The sequence below is a fragment of the Lucilia cuprina genome, chromosome 4 (genome assembly GCF_022045245.1).
Source record: "Lucilia cuprina isolate Lc7/37 chromosome 4, ASM2204524v1, whole genome shotgun sequence".
Taxonomy (NCBI): domain Eukaryota; kingdom Metazoa; phylum Arthropoda; class Insecta; order Diptera; family Calliphoridae; genus Lucilia; species Lucilia cuprina.
This window is the reverse complement of record NC_060952.1, coordinates 47,049,514-47,065,576: the sequence shown is the minus strand read 5'-3', so window position 1 is coordinate 47,065,576 and position 16,063 is coordinate 47,049,514. Positions and strand designations below refer to the sequence as shown.

Below are 16,063 nucleotides of genomic sequence, written 5' to 3'. Positions count from 1 at the left end.
TAGTAACATTTGAATTTTAAATAATTGTTTTTACGTTTTATAATTAAAATTTTTCATTCTACTTTTGAAACTGAAAATAGTTGTTTATAATTTATTGAGTTCCAATATGAATTACAACTGTAATGTATATTAAACAAATTATATTCTACCATGAAGGCAGTAAAAAGAACAATACAACATAAGCGTTAATATTATTTTAGTTTTTTTTTCGTTTAGCAAATGTCTGTTTTTGACTGTTTATTGATCACTTACATTCAAAAAAGTTAATCATGTACCATTGCGCCTGTACATCTGATGACTAGACACAGTGCAGTGGTGCATTCGCTTTATTAGGTTAGTTCATGTAAAAAATGTATACCTCTCAAATGTTAAATCACATTCGTAAAATTAAAATAAAAATCGTTCCCAAATGAACGACTATTTCCCAAAAAATTACGCTGACGTCAATGTTTGATGGACTGTATTAATGGATAAACATGTTTTTTTTTTTTGTATTTCACTTACTATTCATATACTAAATGGAAATTACATGAATAATATTTTTTTTTTTGTTTTGTACATATTATTTTACTTTTTTATTTAACATTTATTTATGTATATAATAATAGTAGACTATTTATTTATTTACAAACTTCTTTGTTTACGTGCTCGTGGGGGATTCCATGATACAGGTGTGTTATCAGTTATTGAAACAATATTTAAACCGCTCATTTGTAATCCTTTTATGGCAGACTGAAAAAATAAACATATTGACAATTACAGTTTAATGTTTTATTTGTTAAATTAAGAAAATTGTTTTTCTAGTTCATTAAATTTTTTCGAGGTTGGAAATTATTATTTTAATTATTTCGTTAATATGTGGTGTATACATACATATGTATTGAAATTATAAACCATAGTAATCGAAAAGATGTGATAATTTTCCATTAAATACTTGAACGGAGGATAAAATTAAAATTTATAAAATTCCTCTCTTAAATCCTAAAAATGCTTTGATAGTAAAAACTTTTAAGGGCGACATTTGAAGTCTATTTTTGATAGATGTTTTTTATCTACAAAAATTTAAAGAGTGATTGATACCTCAAAAGAAATCATTTTTTTAATACGTACCTGTCAAACGATAAATATTAAAAAAGTATTCATCAATAAAAAATAAAATAATTAATATTTTTGTTAGAGTATTTCTGATCCTAAAATTAAATTTATATGTACATTTAAATTAATTAAAATGTTTAAAATTATTCTTCCCGTATATGAGATATATTTCTAAACTAACATGATTTATGTATAATCAACGCATTAATGTTTGTTGTAAATATATTCCATGGCTACTTGTATAAGGGCAAACTCCAGAACACCACATTTTAGAGTTTCCATTAAATTTTTTTAACTTACCATTCTTCCCGGTCCTAAACCACGAACTTTAACACGAATAGTTTTCCATCCCAAATCAACAGCTTTCTATAAACAACATTATAAAACAATATATGTGAATAACATCATAGTATGGTACTTTGTTTTAACAACTTACACTTCCTATACTGATAGCTGTAGCCTGAGCAGCAATATTAGTGCCTTTTCGAGTATTTTTAAAACCTTCAATACCACAGGATCGAATTAGACGTGGAACACCTAATATTAAAATAAAAATTATGTTTTTGTTATAAAACAACTTAAAATTAGACTTATTTTTGTAAAACATTATATATTCCTAGTGACTGTTGGAATCTGAAGATTCAGAACAATGTTCTTCCTCAACGACAATGTTATTTAGTGCAGTTATATTAAAATGCAAGATATTTTTCCGTCTTGGCTTTAATATATAAAAAAAATTAAAATGAGGACTAGAACATACAATGAAATCATATAAAATTTTATAACATTACAGATAGTTAATATCAGTATATCAATGACGAGTATTAGGCATTGTTTCCACTAAATTAATGATTTTCGATTTCAGTCTTTGAAGAATATTATGTAAAACAACTATTTGTAATCACTTGTTTCAAATGATGGACAGTTTACTTGGTTAATACCAGGTTATAAAGTTACCAATAATTTCTAATTAATTGAGAAATGTAATGTTTAAAAAGTTTGAATATACTTAAAACATGTTTTTTTTTAAATTTTAAACTATATGATTTATAAAAAAGGAAAATTTTTGATTTTTTGCACATTTGGTATAAAAAAGTGGGGGAAAATATTTTAATTTGAAAATAATTGCACGTTTTAGAAATGTCAATGACAAATGTAAAAGTTTGATACCTATATTAAATATGTTTGATATAAATTTTGAGACTGTAAAAGAATGGACAAAAACGCGAATATAAAAAATAATTCATTTTATCACATAGAAGTTAAATAAAATTTGACTAATTTGTCAAAATAATCAATAATCAAATCTCCAATTAAATATTGGATATTTTTACATTTACTAATGCGCTTTCGAAAGACCTTTTAAATGATACCACTGTCGCCCTACTCCAATAAACATTTATATCTTTGCATAACAAGTGTTTACAAAATGGAGTCGAATGACCCATTAAAAATCAATATTTGTGGTTCGAAATCTGCAATATAGGTATATTCCTTGCAAAGTTGTTCTGCAGATAGCTAAACAAAACATATGTTTTTGAAGTGAATTCTGAAAATATTTGTAAAATTTTAATAAAGTTAGTGTTAAAAAGCGCAACTTTCTATAAAAGTTTGACCTACCAACGCCGAACGGTTTGGGGGCTTTAATACTCTAACTTAGTACTTTAAGTTATCAGTGGAATTTTTCACCCCCAGACCATGACCCATAAGTTATGCTCAATTTGTAATTTAAAAACCAATGGATACTTACCTTTACTATCAGTGAATGATATGATGGTATTGTTGGGGGATACACGTACATGAGCTATAGGAAGCTCATTAAATGGCAAACTATTGAAGAGCTGTGTAGAAGTACAGGCATCTGGGAAAAACCTTTCCTTTCTAAAATGAATGATCATCATAGTTATATAAACCGTATATACTATATACATATATTTAAAAAAGTTCCTTACTTTCCCAATAAAGTGTCAATATCAATGGATTTTTCACCGGCTGTGCCTTCGTCTTTAGCTGGCATTGAAGCTAACATCTCCTTTCGATCTTCAGCCTTTTTCAGAATAACACTAGTATGAAGAGCTGCAAAACGTTGATTTTGAACAACATTACGGGTTGTTTTAAATACTATCGTGGATAAAATGGTCTTCAGAGACATATTTATTCAGAAGTTATTTTAAACGGTAACTAATTTATATATGTCCACAGATACCCACGATATCGACACAATTCAATTACATCACCAGTGATGGCATATTAGGGATTTTTAAAGGGAAAATTAAATTTTTTGTTAGAAAACTTCTCGATGTTTTCAATGCCAGCAATAAGTTTTGGGATTTACAAATAGATATTTTTTTAACAGCAGAGCAACTTAAATGTAGAAGACTTGCAGTTAAATGAGAAAATATACAAACATAATGAGTGTCGTATAATGAATTATACCACACAGATTTGGGACGAAAATTCTGTTAATGACAAAATATTTGCCTTCACTGTCACAAAAATATACAATACAGCTGATTATAGGATGTTTCATCAGTGTACACTTAATAAGGTAGCCTCGTCGCTACAACAAATACAACAATACAAAAACAACAGGCGATTTGTTATTGTAGAATAATCCCATCTGTCAAAAAAAGCTTCCCGCGAATTTGGGTTTAAACCACAGCTACTACGTGGATCCCGAAGGAAACTCAACCAACTGACCAGCCAGGACATAGTCCTGCGGGCAACTGGCCACCCGTAGCACCAGATTATGCGGTGCTCTGGTCTGACCTCTGCCAATCTATGCAAGGACTAAACCAAACAGTAGACTGAGACAACCAATTTTTCAGTCCCGGTCAGACCGGAGGTATTGGGCACCTCTTTATACCCCGGGATTGCAATAACACCAAGGCGGAGGTCTCGCCAAGGTAACATGCCCCCGGGGGGAATGTATTTTGACAGTGCGCTGGCACTTTTACGTGTAGGCCTACTGTCAAACTCCATATATAAAAAATAAAATGAATTCGCTATGTTTTTCTGAATTCGCCGACGACACTACCTTATAATTAATATATCTTGAATAAAACCAAATACATCTACACACACTCGTGTACATCTTTTTCTAATATACAGTGTTGTTGTTGCTTTTTTAACAACAAAGTATGAAAAAATCAGAGTTTAAATATTAGTAAATGCTTTTATATTTTTATTTTTGACTTTGCAATAAATATGCATTTACCTCATATTTAAAAAATATGCATATTTAAAAATGGTTCTGTTCAAAATATTTCTAGTATTTTTTTTCATATGGCTTGCCTATAATATTAAAATATTTTCTTATACAAATTATTTGAAGTCAACAATATTGAAGCCATGCAGTAATATACGAACATGAAATGTACGCAAGCAGAGCATATATGTGCCGACGAAAACACGAAACAAAACGATAGTCGCGACTATCAGGTTACAATATTTTTACTATCAAACTTAAATATTATTTACTATAGGAAATGACTTATGGTCTAAAATTTACATTTTATGTTGAACTTGAAAAATTATAAAATGTGAAAAACGTATGCAAGATATAAAAAAATTTTATTTAGAAAATAATTGAAAACGTTCATATGTACATATGTAAATTGTGGGAGAAATGTATGCATGAAATAACCAAATTTTAATTAGACAATTTTTGAATTGAATTATTGAATGTATGTATTTATTAAATTTATAATTTTTATGTGGAGTATTAAAATATATGTATTTGTATTTATTGTAAAAGGTAATATAATTAGAAAAAAAGTATATAAATACTTAGAGGATCATATGAATGCATGTAAATATGTATGTAAAAAATTGTTTTTACAGGATATATTTAAACATATTGTTTGTAACAGGATGATATGGAATAAATTCAATATAAAGCAAGAAACAATAACAATAAGTTTGTAAACAGGTAGTAATGCATTAGTAGTGTCTATGAAATGATCAATAATGAAGGAATTTATAGGTATTTTAGAAATTTGTAAAAGGAATGCAAAAAATTAAGAGGGGGCATAACAACATAAAATGTTGGTTATGTAATTTTGCATTGTGAAAGGTTAAAACAACAAAAATGTATGAGTGTATTACATGTATACATGTATGTTTTTCATATGCATGTACATACAGTGAATCAATTAAGTAATTTGCCTATGTAAAATTTTATAAATTATTTAGTTTTTAAAGAATATCTTATATCTTAAATGTAAATCTTATAAAATGTTAAATAGTGATATTATTTAACGAAATATTTGATAAAATGAGAACGTATTGTTAATTTTTTAGGTCAATAAAGTATTTTGCTTTTTTTAGGGTGTTTTGTTATTTTTTCAATATTGCTGCATTATTTTATAAAATTTCATATTTTTATTACTCCTATATATTAGAATAACATTTTATATTTTAGTATCTTTTTTTATTATTATCCCATATACCTATAAGAATTTATCAATATTTGACTTAAAATGAAATCTATTGTTTCTTTGATTAAATCTCGAAAATAATAAGTAATCTTGAATTTTATACATGATATATTAGATAATCAATGGATTTGGACCTAGAAAAAATGTTTAGTCAGGTATAAATCTATATTTATAACAAAAAAAATAGGTTTTTGGTCATTTTTGGTCATTGTATTGATAAAACTACATTACGGAAACCCCATTATACTGGGGAGTACTGTGTAAATTTTATTTCGAACTGTAGAATATTAATTCTTATTCAATAAATCTAACATTAAGTACCATCCTAATCACTCTGAGTATGGGGACATCACCATATACAACTATAGAACTATTACATGATAAAATCCTGATTTTCCTCATATTTTAAGTGCTTTATTTTATGAATAAGATACAGTAGGCGTATAAGGATCTGAATAGTTATTCTTGATTTGGGTTCTAAATATTTATAAGTGTATGTATTAGCTGAAAATTTTTTCTTTTTTTGATAACCTCCTCTATTTTAAAATATATAAATTAGGTATTTTTCCTATACTACACGACAGTTTACTTTACATTGGTTCCAAGCATCCTAAGGTCTGTTTAGAGGTCTAAATTAAAATATAGTGTTCCTCCTAGTTCGTATATGGATTTTGGAGAAGATAAATCAGGAGTCCTATGGTTTTCCATAGATTCAAGTCTCCTCCCTTTGGCAGTTAATGATTTTGAAGCACCACTCAGTACGTTTTTTTCTAATAATTCTTTGGATCATTTCATCAATTACTCTATTTAATATTTTTTAATGTAATTGATTAAGCATCTCATAATTATATTTCATTGATTTACACTTGTTCTAGAAATCTAAACTAATTTTTTTATATCAAAATTGCCTCATTATTATCCTTTAAACATTTTTAAGGCAAATAACATCACATTTTTACACAATGAGGATATGATTTTTGCAAATTACGATTGAAAAATACTTTTTACAATAAAACAATAAATTCCAAAAAGGAATTAACACATAATTTGAAAAAACCCAACGAAATTAACTGAAATTCTCAAAATGCAAAATACTTTTTTGACATTCTGATGAAGAATAATAAAATGCAACAACAAATGCACCAAAATTTTTATATTAATATTTTTCCTCGGTTTTCCCATTTTACACAATCTCACAACATATAACTTTGAACAGTTATATGAAGTAATACACTACACCAGTGCGAGCGAGACGCAAAACTATCGAAATCCAGGCAACAAACACAAGCCTGAACGCGTTTAAGAAATAATCGCGATGACGCGAGAGTTGTTCCCCAACTCAGACCTGAATTACGACTGTTGACATCCAAATATACGAACAAAATTCACAAAAAGAAAACAAAACAAAATACATAACTCAATGACGCCAACAGCATCCAAACATACAAAACAACCCAGCAGTTCGACGGGACAGTCCCGAACTGACCACTTAACCTACCACTTGTAGTGGCCCCTAGCCACCTGACTACCCAGGTGTCCGACCATTTTAACATGGGCTTGTCCTACGAGGAAGTCTACACCCTACAAAGAGACGATTGCCTCTGCTCTCGCTTACAAATAGGACTCTAAAGTGACGACTGTCTTCTTTCTCGATTACAAAGAGTTTATTTGTAACAAAAGACCAAAAAAAAAAAAAAAATACGAATTGGAGTCAGCCAAGTGGTAAGATATTAATGGAACTAAAATTTAAACATTTCAAGTGTCTACTCTCTAGAATGTGGTATATTAGTAGAAAGTAATAATCATTTCTACAAAAGATGGGTAAAATAACTACTTTCGGAAGTACAACAAAAAAAACTACTTTTAAGAGTATAATCTCACTAAAGTGACGACTGTCTTCATTCTCGATTACATTCGTGACGAATGACCCAAATCATACGAAATACAATCATACAGGTGGTTAACTATTAGTGGAAATCAGTGTTGCCACAACAAAATTTCTTTTCTAACCAAAATTCGAATAAAAAATAACCAAATTAAGAAAAAAGTAAACAACATTATTTTTATTTGTTTTATGTTTAAATTTGGACTTTAAAATAACAAATTCATTTTCTGAAGTGGAACTATGTTAAATTTCGTGGTATTATGAAGACAGTTATGAGCGCTAAAGTAATTTTCTGTACAAGATCTTATATGAGACGTATAGTCAATTATGCACCAAATCTCATAAAATCTGACAGAGATATTTTAGTTCCTTTAAACCTTGATTATGTTGAATTTTGTTGCTTTAAAGTCATTTTCAGAGGAGACTTTTTATGAGGGATAGAGTCAATTAGATACCGATCCTCATAAATTTTCACAAATACATTTCAAATAAAACTTTTTATATTGAATTTCACCGCTATAGATGCTTTTTTAAGCAATATAGTAATTTTCTGAATAGGGCATAATATGGGGGCTAAGTGAAATCGTTGACTGATAGTTAGCATTTTCAATACCAATCAAACTGGGTCAATTAAAAATATTTTTGCAAAATATTTCAGTTTTCTATCTTGTTTCTTTTCGACTCTATCGTGTTTTCAACAATAAATATATGTCTGTTCGCAGATTCCTTAACAAATGCAATTAATATTTATTTTAAAACATAACTGAGTTTTTAACGCGCTTTAGCGCATTTAAAAATATTCCACATACGACTTTTTGGAGAACAATTTTAAATTAAAAAATTCTTCTCATTTTATGAACAGATTTAGAGATTTCGTTCGAAATTTAGTTTTAAATTATAATACCATGCAGCGGATGTTAGCATTACATTCATAACTTCAGTAATATTTGTAAACGTAATCTATCCAAATTATCCGACAAATTGACAAATTATAGAATTTAAGACGGTAAAATAAAAACTAGTATACAACATCATCGAGAAAATGTAAAGAACTAAAAGTCATGGTGAGATAGTAGAAGTCGAAGGTCATGAGTATCAAATCTTTACATATATCGCGATTATTGTTCGTCGTATGAGTTTAGATGTTATTACAACTTTTGTATACAATACAATTTCATTTTTCTTAGCTGTGTTACTTAAAAATACCAGTTGATTAATACTTTAAAGATATTGTGATACTATTCATGCATCAATCAGCAGAAAATACTTTATTTATTCTTATTAAATCATTTATCTTAGAATTTCGGCAAATTAGCACAATAATTGTTTATGCAAAATTTCAAATAGGTATAGAAGTTGCAATTATACTTTAAATTTAATTTAGAGGACATAATCTACTAAGTACGTAGACTATTCCCACCAATTTTTTTTTTTCATATAAGTATCGCGAGTTCTTTACATAAAAAGTTCCAATAGAAATATTAAAGAAAGGACGGACGAGGTTGAATCGACCCAAAAAGTGAGTTTAAGTTCATGGATGCACCAAAAGGAGAGAGAGGATTTATTATTCACAGTGTTAGATTGAATAGTGTAAATTAAATAATTTTACGGCGTTGTTATGATTTTAATCAACTCATTTCATATGTGGAAAACTCATAGGTACTTTTGCTAAATCCTAACCAATTAAACTTATCAAAAAATACCTTTGTGCACATAAGTATAACCAGTAGATGTACGAATTGTAGTAATAAAAATTTTTTGAATAGTAAAAACAACTTCAACATATTACCAAAATTCAAAACATGTATATATACATAATTGATTTAAAACTTGAGATAAAAGAAGTTTTTTTTAATTTTATTTTTTGAATAATAGCAAACAGCATTTAGTTCAATTGTTTGCAAAAAATAACCAAAACGAAAAAAAAAATTCACATGTACACATGCAAAATAAAAATAACCAATTTTGGTTAATAATAACCAAAGTGGCAAAACTGGTGGAAATTACTGTCTTTTTCGTATGCATTGACTCTTTGTCGAACTGCTGGGAATATACACAGCTGAATAAAACCAAATACATCTACACACACACACATGTACATCCTTTTCCAATTCACAGTGTTGTTGAAAATAGTCAAAAAGTCGGAAAAAGTCAAAAATAGTCGAAAAAATCGGAAAAAATCGAAAATAGTCGACGAGTCTAAATAAGTGGAAAAGTCGACTATTTACAAAATACTAAAAGTCTTAAAGTCGACTTTTAACTAATTGAAAAAAGTCGAAAAATCGACTTTGCATAAAATGCAAAAAGTCGACTTTTAAATAAGTGCAAAAAGTCGACTTTTATCTGAATGCTAAAAGTCGAAAAGTCGACTTTTCGTTTCAACTATAGACCCTAACGCACATATTAACTTTACCATCTTTTAAAATATATGTTTTATGAAACATCAGTGTACACTTAATAAGGTAGCCTCGTCCGCACAGCTGATCATCAGCTTTTACAATCTTATCTGTCAAAATTCCTGTTTGTTTACATAGAAAAAAAATCGCAAATATAAGGTCCCCTTCTGAAATAACTATAACGCTCGTTACTGGCTTAAAACTATGAATGTAGTGACGAAATTCGACACACATAAGTTTTCTGCAAACAATATCGGTCTATAATTGACACCTAATTTAAGGCCGCCTCTGAAAATTACTTTAAGGAAATTCGACGCACATAAGTCAATAAGAATCGGTTGATAAATGACCCTACGGCCCATACAAGGTCCCCTCAGAAAATGGCTTAAACGATTATTACAAACTTATAAATATGAGTATAGCTATGAAATTTTACATAAGTAAGTATCTTACGATCTAGAATTTCTCTTCCAATTTTTTTAAGGATCGCTAATAAATGATCCTACCCACTATATAAGTTCCCCTTCTAAAAATTACTATAACACTCATTAATGCCTTTAAAATATAAATATAGTCACGAAAATCGTCACACATAAGTTTTATGAGAGCCTACTATATTTAGAATGGATCGGTGTTAGGGACCATGCAAAGTGCCCTTACGAGTATCAATTCATAATTGGCATATAAAAGGTCGTCTTCAGAAAATTACTCATACGCTCACTGTTTAAAAATTGAACAAAAATATATTGTTTTTAAAAATTAATATTTTGTTAGTTTAAAAGATCTCGGTCCATAATTTACTTAAGCTATATTTCAAATATCAACCTGGTGTTTATGGGGGATCATTATTTTCGGCATACGATTTGATGGTGGATAGGGTTTTATAAATCGGCTTTAGAGCAATCAAACATTCGACTTTTTGTCAAAAAAGTCGATAACTCGACTATCGTCTATGGAAAACGTCGACTTTGTAAATAATAGTCGGAAAAAGTCGAAATTAAGTTAAATAATTTGTTTATTCATGTTCTGTTTCTAGATAACAAGCGAGTATTTGAACACAAATTTCACTTATATTTTGTTTTTATTACATAAACAAAATACAAAAAATTTAAAAAATCGATGAGTCGGAAAAAGTCGAAAAGTCTAAAAAATTAAATTATGTTAAATAATTTTAAAATGAGATTTTCTACCCATAAAATGTTTATACATTCAAATATTTATTTCCATTCGGAAAAAGTAATCATTGTAAATTTAAGAAATTTCATGAAAGTAACAAAATAACAATTAATTATGCTTTTTTATTCTTTAAATTTAAATCATAATTATGCATATGATTCCAAAATAATTAAAATATTAATATATAGTAACCAAAATGCACATTTTCTCATATGCATACGTATGCAATATTAATATGTAAACATATTTTAGATATATAAACATATTTTATGAAAAAAATTATATATATATATATAATATATATATATAATATATATATATTATATATATATATATATAATATTATATTATAATATATATATTATATAATATATATATATATATATATATATATATATATATATATATATATATATATAATATATATATATATATATTATATATATATAATATATATATATATATATATATTATATATATATTCAAAAAAATTTCTGGTATTTTTGATAAATATATTTACCCATACAAGCTTTTGCATAGTGCAGCTTACAGACAAATATAAAATTTTTTCACATGCAATATATTACGGAGGAACTTACTAACATATTTTATAATACCCACGAATATTCCATATTGCTTGCCTAAAATATAAAAATGTTTTTCTACCGATTAAGACTTAGATATAAAAGCTGTAACCATCTCACCCAGAAAACCAACTTTAATCAATTATTCCTTCAAGTCATTGTATTCGTTGTAAATTGGATTATAATTCAAAAGTTTTAGACAAAATATAAATTGACATGACTGTAACATACGACAGACTATGCAAAAACTTTCATTTACTCCGCTTTTTTTGCAAAATTTTCTGAGGACATTTAGGAATTTAAAATATGTCTTCAGTTATTATTTTTTAACTTTCTAAGTGTTATTGCGTTTTTGTAGGTACATACTTTCATATTTCTACTGCATCTTTAAACCTTTCTAAAGTAACAGCATACATTGGCAGTTTATTTCTAAATTATTCTTGTTATTTAGACGGCATTCAGTTTAATGGATTTTAAAATTATTCTATCCAATTTAGTTTTAATTTCAATTAATACTTTTTTATATAAATAATATAGAAATAAAAAATTGGCAGATTTGCGTTCAAATAATTATAAAAAGTGTAAAATGCCTCGTCAAAAGAGTTTCATCATTACAGCTTCTAATTTAATTTAAAAATTTACATTACAAGAGATCGGACTATGGGTCAGAGAGTAACTCTTGCACAAAAAGTATATTTAAATTCACAATTACGTTTGTAGTTAAAAATATATTGATGTTAGAAAACCGTTTCTTAAATGAACGAAAAATGACTATAACTCGAAAACTGCAGATAATAGGAAAAACTTATCTGAAACAAAAATACCGTAAATTTAATTCTCCACAAATTTCGTAATAACTCATAAATCAAAATGATATATGAAAAAGGAGATATTTAAAAAAAATATTATTTTGACCTATGACCTTTAATATTTCAATTATATATGACTAAATTTCAGATATTATTCACCATCATATTTAAAACTATAATTTGATGGTCTGCGGTAATTTATACTTTATTCAGCATTAAAACCTCAATCTACTAGACTATACTTAAATCTGTTAAAATGTATAAAAGCAATAATTTCCTATGGAAATACTTTAGAGACCCATAAAATATATACCGAATAAGTTAAGGAACATTCATAATGCTAGCAACAATTTGGTTTTTTCTATCCCTTTTTTGATTTTAAGTATAAAAGTTTAATTTTGTTTTAAAAATTTGTTGACGTTTATTTTATAATAATTTTAAAAACAAAAATAATGAATGAAAATTTATACAAAGTCCCTCATAAGTATTCGAATTTATGTATACTATGAAAAGAAACCAAATTTAATAATATTTTTTGTATGCAAAATAAATAAATACATTTGTTATATTATCTAGGCATTTTTATAATACTAGGGTAAAACATTTTTGGGGAAAGTTGTCTGGTATATATTCCTTTAGATATCAGCTTTTATACATTTTTAGTTTTAGTATATTGTAGAAGTATACAACTCCAAAACATGCCTCGAAGAAATCGTTCTTTTTATAACCAATGGATTACAGGCTGAATGTTTCCATATCATTATGGTTTAACTCCAAAATATTGATATCTGGTTAAATATTATTCGCTATGATAAAAATAAACCCAAAATCTTTGACTTACAGTGTTATTGTAATGGGCAACATAAGCGTGAAAGTTATAAGTAGTAAAAAATTAAATCTACTGTAGAGGATGTCTTTTTGTTAAGGCATGTTTTGGAGTTGTATTCCGCTACAATATCGGGGAAATTGAAAATATATATGTGCTAATATCTACATGAATATATACTAGCCAACTTTGCGGAAAAAATCGATACTAGTGGAACGAAAAGGGGCTTACGATCCAGATGATTCAATTAGAAACAGAAGAACGATCCCAAAAATACATCATGGAACGTTTAAGTACAGATCCTTACAACGAAATATATTACTTTTAGATACCTCAGATTCTTACAACGAAATATATTACTTTTAGATACCTCAAGCAGTCTAATAAATCTCAATATTAAATTTTGGATTTATCTCTGGAAAAAGGGAACAATAAATGAAAACGTGGTCAAAATCCGCCATTTTAATGATATTACTTATAAAGATGGTCAAATCGCCCCAAAATTGTGGCTCAAATGGGCCAAATATATATCCCTTCCGTTGATAGTAGCCACTTAAAGAATTTTAAGCAAAAAAAACCATTTAATTCTAACTTTATGTTTCGTATAATATGATGAAATGTGAAATACAGGAAAAATTCAATTACTTTGGTGAGGTAATTTTATGGACTTCCTTAAAAAACGCTTAATAAATTTAAGTAAATGAAGATTTTTCAAGTTATAAAAATTGTGATATGAAACCTAAGGACTGCCTAGATAATATAACAAATGTATTTATTATTTTTGCATACAAAAATATTATTAAATTTGGTTTTTTTCATTAGAATACCTAAATTTGAATAATTATGAGAGATTTAAATTTGGTTTCTTTCATTAGAATACCTAAATTCGAATACTTTTGAGAGACACTGTACATATTATATAAAAAACTATTAGAAAAATTTATAAAAAATGAAATATTGATATTGCGGCCGCGAGTTTTAAAAATAATTGGTTGTTAACATTGTGAACATCATCCTTGAAAATGTTGCTAGCATTGTGAATCCGGATTTAAGGATCTAATTTATACGCCATAGAAACCTAATGGAATATATTTTGGTTTACAGCAAGGCGATGTTAATCAGCTGATAATTTTTTTCTTAATTCGCCTCAATTCTATCAAATGTTAACATATATTACACAATATTGTTTTATATTTTATATTAAAATTGTGTAGATAACGTGATTAACTAAGTTAGAGTCCTAAAATTTTGTCGGAGCCACTTTAGTGTCAATATGATTATTTAGGATAAGATGATTCGTTTATATTGGACACTATTACAGTTAGAATCTTATACAACTAAATTCTTAAAATTTTGCACGAAGAACTTTAATATTCATCTGAATATTTTTAAGAAAAACAAGTAAGAGTGCTATATTCGGCTGTGCCGAATCTTATATACCCTTCACCATAGTGTATTTTAAACATCTTTTATAAATTTTAAATTTTTTCCCGACTACATTATTATTACATCAAAAGCTAAACAAAAAGAACAACAACAACGCTAAACGAAATAAAAAAAAATACACAAGGCATCTAAACTTTAGATGCCTTGTGTATTTTTTTTTTATTTCGTAGCGTTGTACTGTTACATAACGAAAACACAGAAAAACAAAAATAACAACGCAATGACGCCAACAGCATCCAAACATACAAAAAAATACACAGCTGAATAAAACCAAATATATCTACAGACACACGTGTACAGTGTTGTTATTGCTTTTTTAACAAAGCATGAAAAAATATGACATTTTTTGATGAAAATTTCAGAGGTTGTTTTGGTTTTTTGCTCATATAAAAATCATGTATCTAAGAAACTATTAGAGCTAGAATTTTCAAATTTTATATGAATAACTTTAACATTCATGTGAACATTTAGAAAATAACGGTCGGGATTTCGGTGGGGGGCTTGGATCACATATATGAATTAAATACAAAATTTCGTATATTTTGAAAACTGTTAGATAATTAAATTTTACATTGATAGAAATTGGCGAACGTACAACAATTAGCTTGGCATCCCTCGTATGTAACATATTGTTAATCTGGAAAACTATTGTGGTTGGAATTTTCAAAATCGTTAAGTAGGTTTTTTATATACTAGAGGGTAAAAAAAATTATATATCCCAAGGCATTAGAATAAGAATTATTCTTTAAAACTAAAGGTATATATTAAATTTTAGCAAGTAAGAAGTAAATAGATCATTAATGTATTATTTTAGAATTTAAATGAAATATATTGTCATCGAGAGAAATTATAATAAACTTTTAAGAAAAAAATTATAATTTAGTAATTAAATAAATAATTTTTTTGATTATTATGTATTTAATTTCGATAGGGGTAGCGAAGCACACCGGGTATTAGCTAGTATTTATATATATCCAACTAATCTGAAAGCATGTTCAAATTTCAAGCAGATACGATATATAGATCCCGAGATATATCACTTCAAAAATGGTATTGACATAACGTTTAAATACATATATATGTATGTATGTATGTATGTGCGTTAGACCGACTCACTTTCTATGGGAAGCAAGAACGTGTTTTTATTACCCCTCTCAAAATTTCCTTAGTTTGTTTTATTTTCAGTATAGCGATGACCGTTCGAGAGCAGGAATAAAATAAAAAGAGGTATTTTTGAATTATTTTTTTAAACTTTTGTTTTGTTTTGAAACAAATAATTCAATATAGGATAGCGTTTGAAAGGGGTTTTAAAGCTGCGTCCAATGCCGTATTAATTACAAATAACCTTCTGCTCATAATTACCACATTCCAAAATATTTAAAATTGTTCGGTTTTTCACTAATAAAA

The 16,063-nt window shown here is 27.4% G+C and overlaps 1 protein-coding gene across 1 annotated transcript; it reads right to left on the bottom strand.

Annotated features, from left to right (window-relative positions):
- Positions 1–449: 449 nt before the first annotated feature.
- LOC124419314 (28S ribosomal protein S11, mitochondrial) lies at positions 450–3,526 on the bottom strand. The gene is made up of 5 exons (XM_046948056.1): positions 3,048–3,526; positions 2,846–2,976; positions 1,532–1,632; positions 1,396–1,461; positions 450–732 (listed from the first exon to the last, which is right to left on the bottom strand). Exons 1-5 carry the CDS (start codon positions 3,245–3,247, stop codon positions 625–627), a joined length of 606 nt encoding a protein of 201 aa, XP_046804012.1. The 5' UTR covers positions 3,248–3,526; the 3' UTR covers positions 450–624.
- Between the last annotated feature and the right edge of the window lie 12,537 nt (positions 3,527–16,063).

What these genes read in the sequence shown, in the direction of transcription:
- LOC124419314 (XM_046948056.1), bottom strand. Translation starts at nt 3,247, where the DNA reads ATGTCTCTGAAGACCATTTTATCCACGATAGTATTTAAAACAACCCGT. An exon ending in ATTGACACTTTATTGGGAAA is followed by an intron (nt 2,977 to 3,047) that starts GTAAGGAACTTT and finishes CATTCATTTTAG; the next exon opens with AAAGGAAAGGTTTTTCCCAG. An exon ending in ATCATTCACTGATAGTAAAG is followed by an intron (nt 1,633 to 2,845) that starts GTAAGTATCCAT and finishes TTTTAATATTAG; the next exon opens with GTGTTCCACGTCTAATTCGA.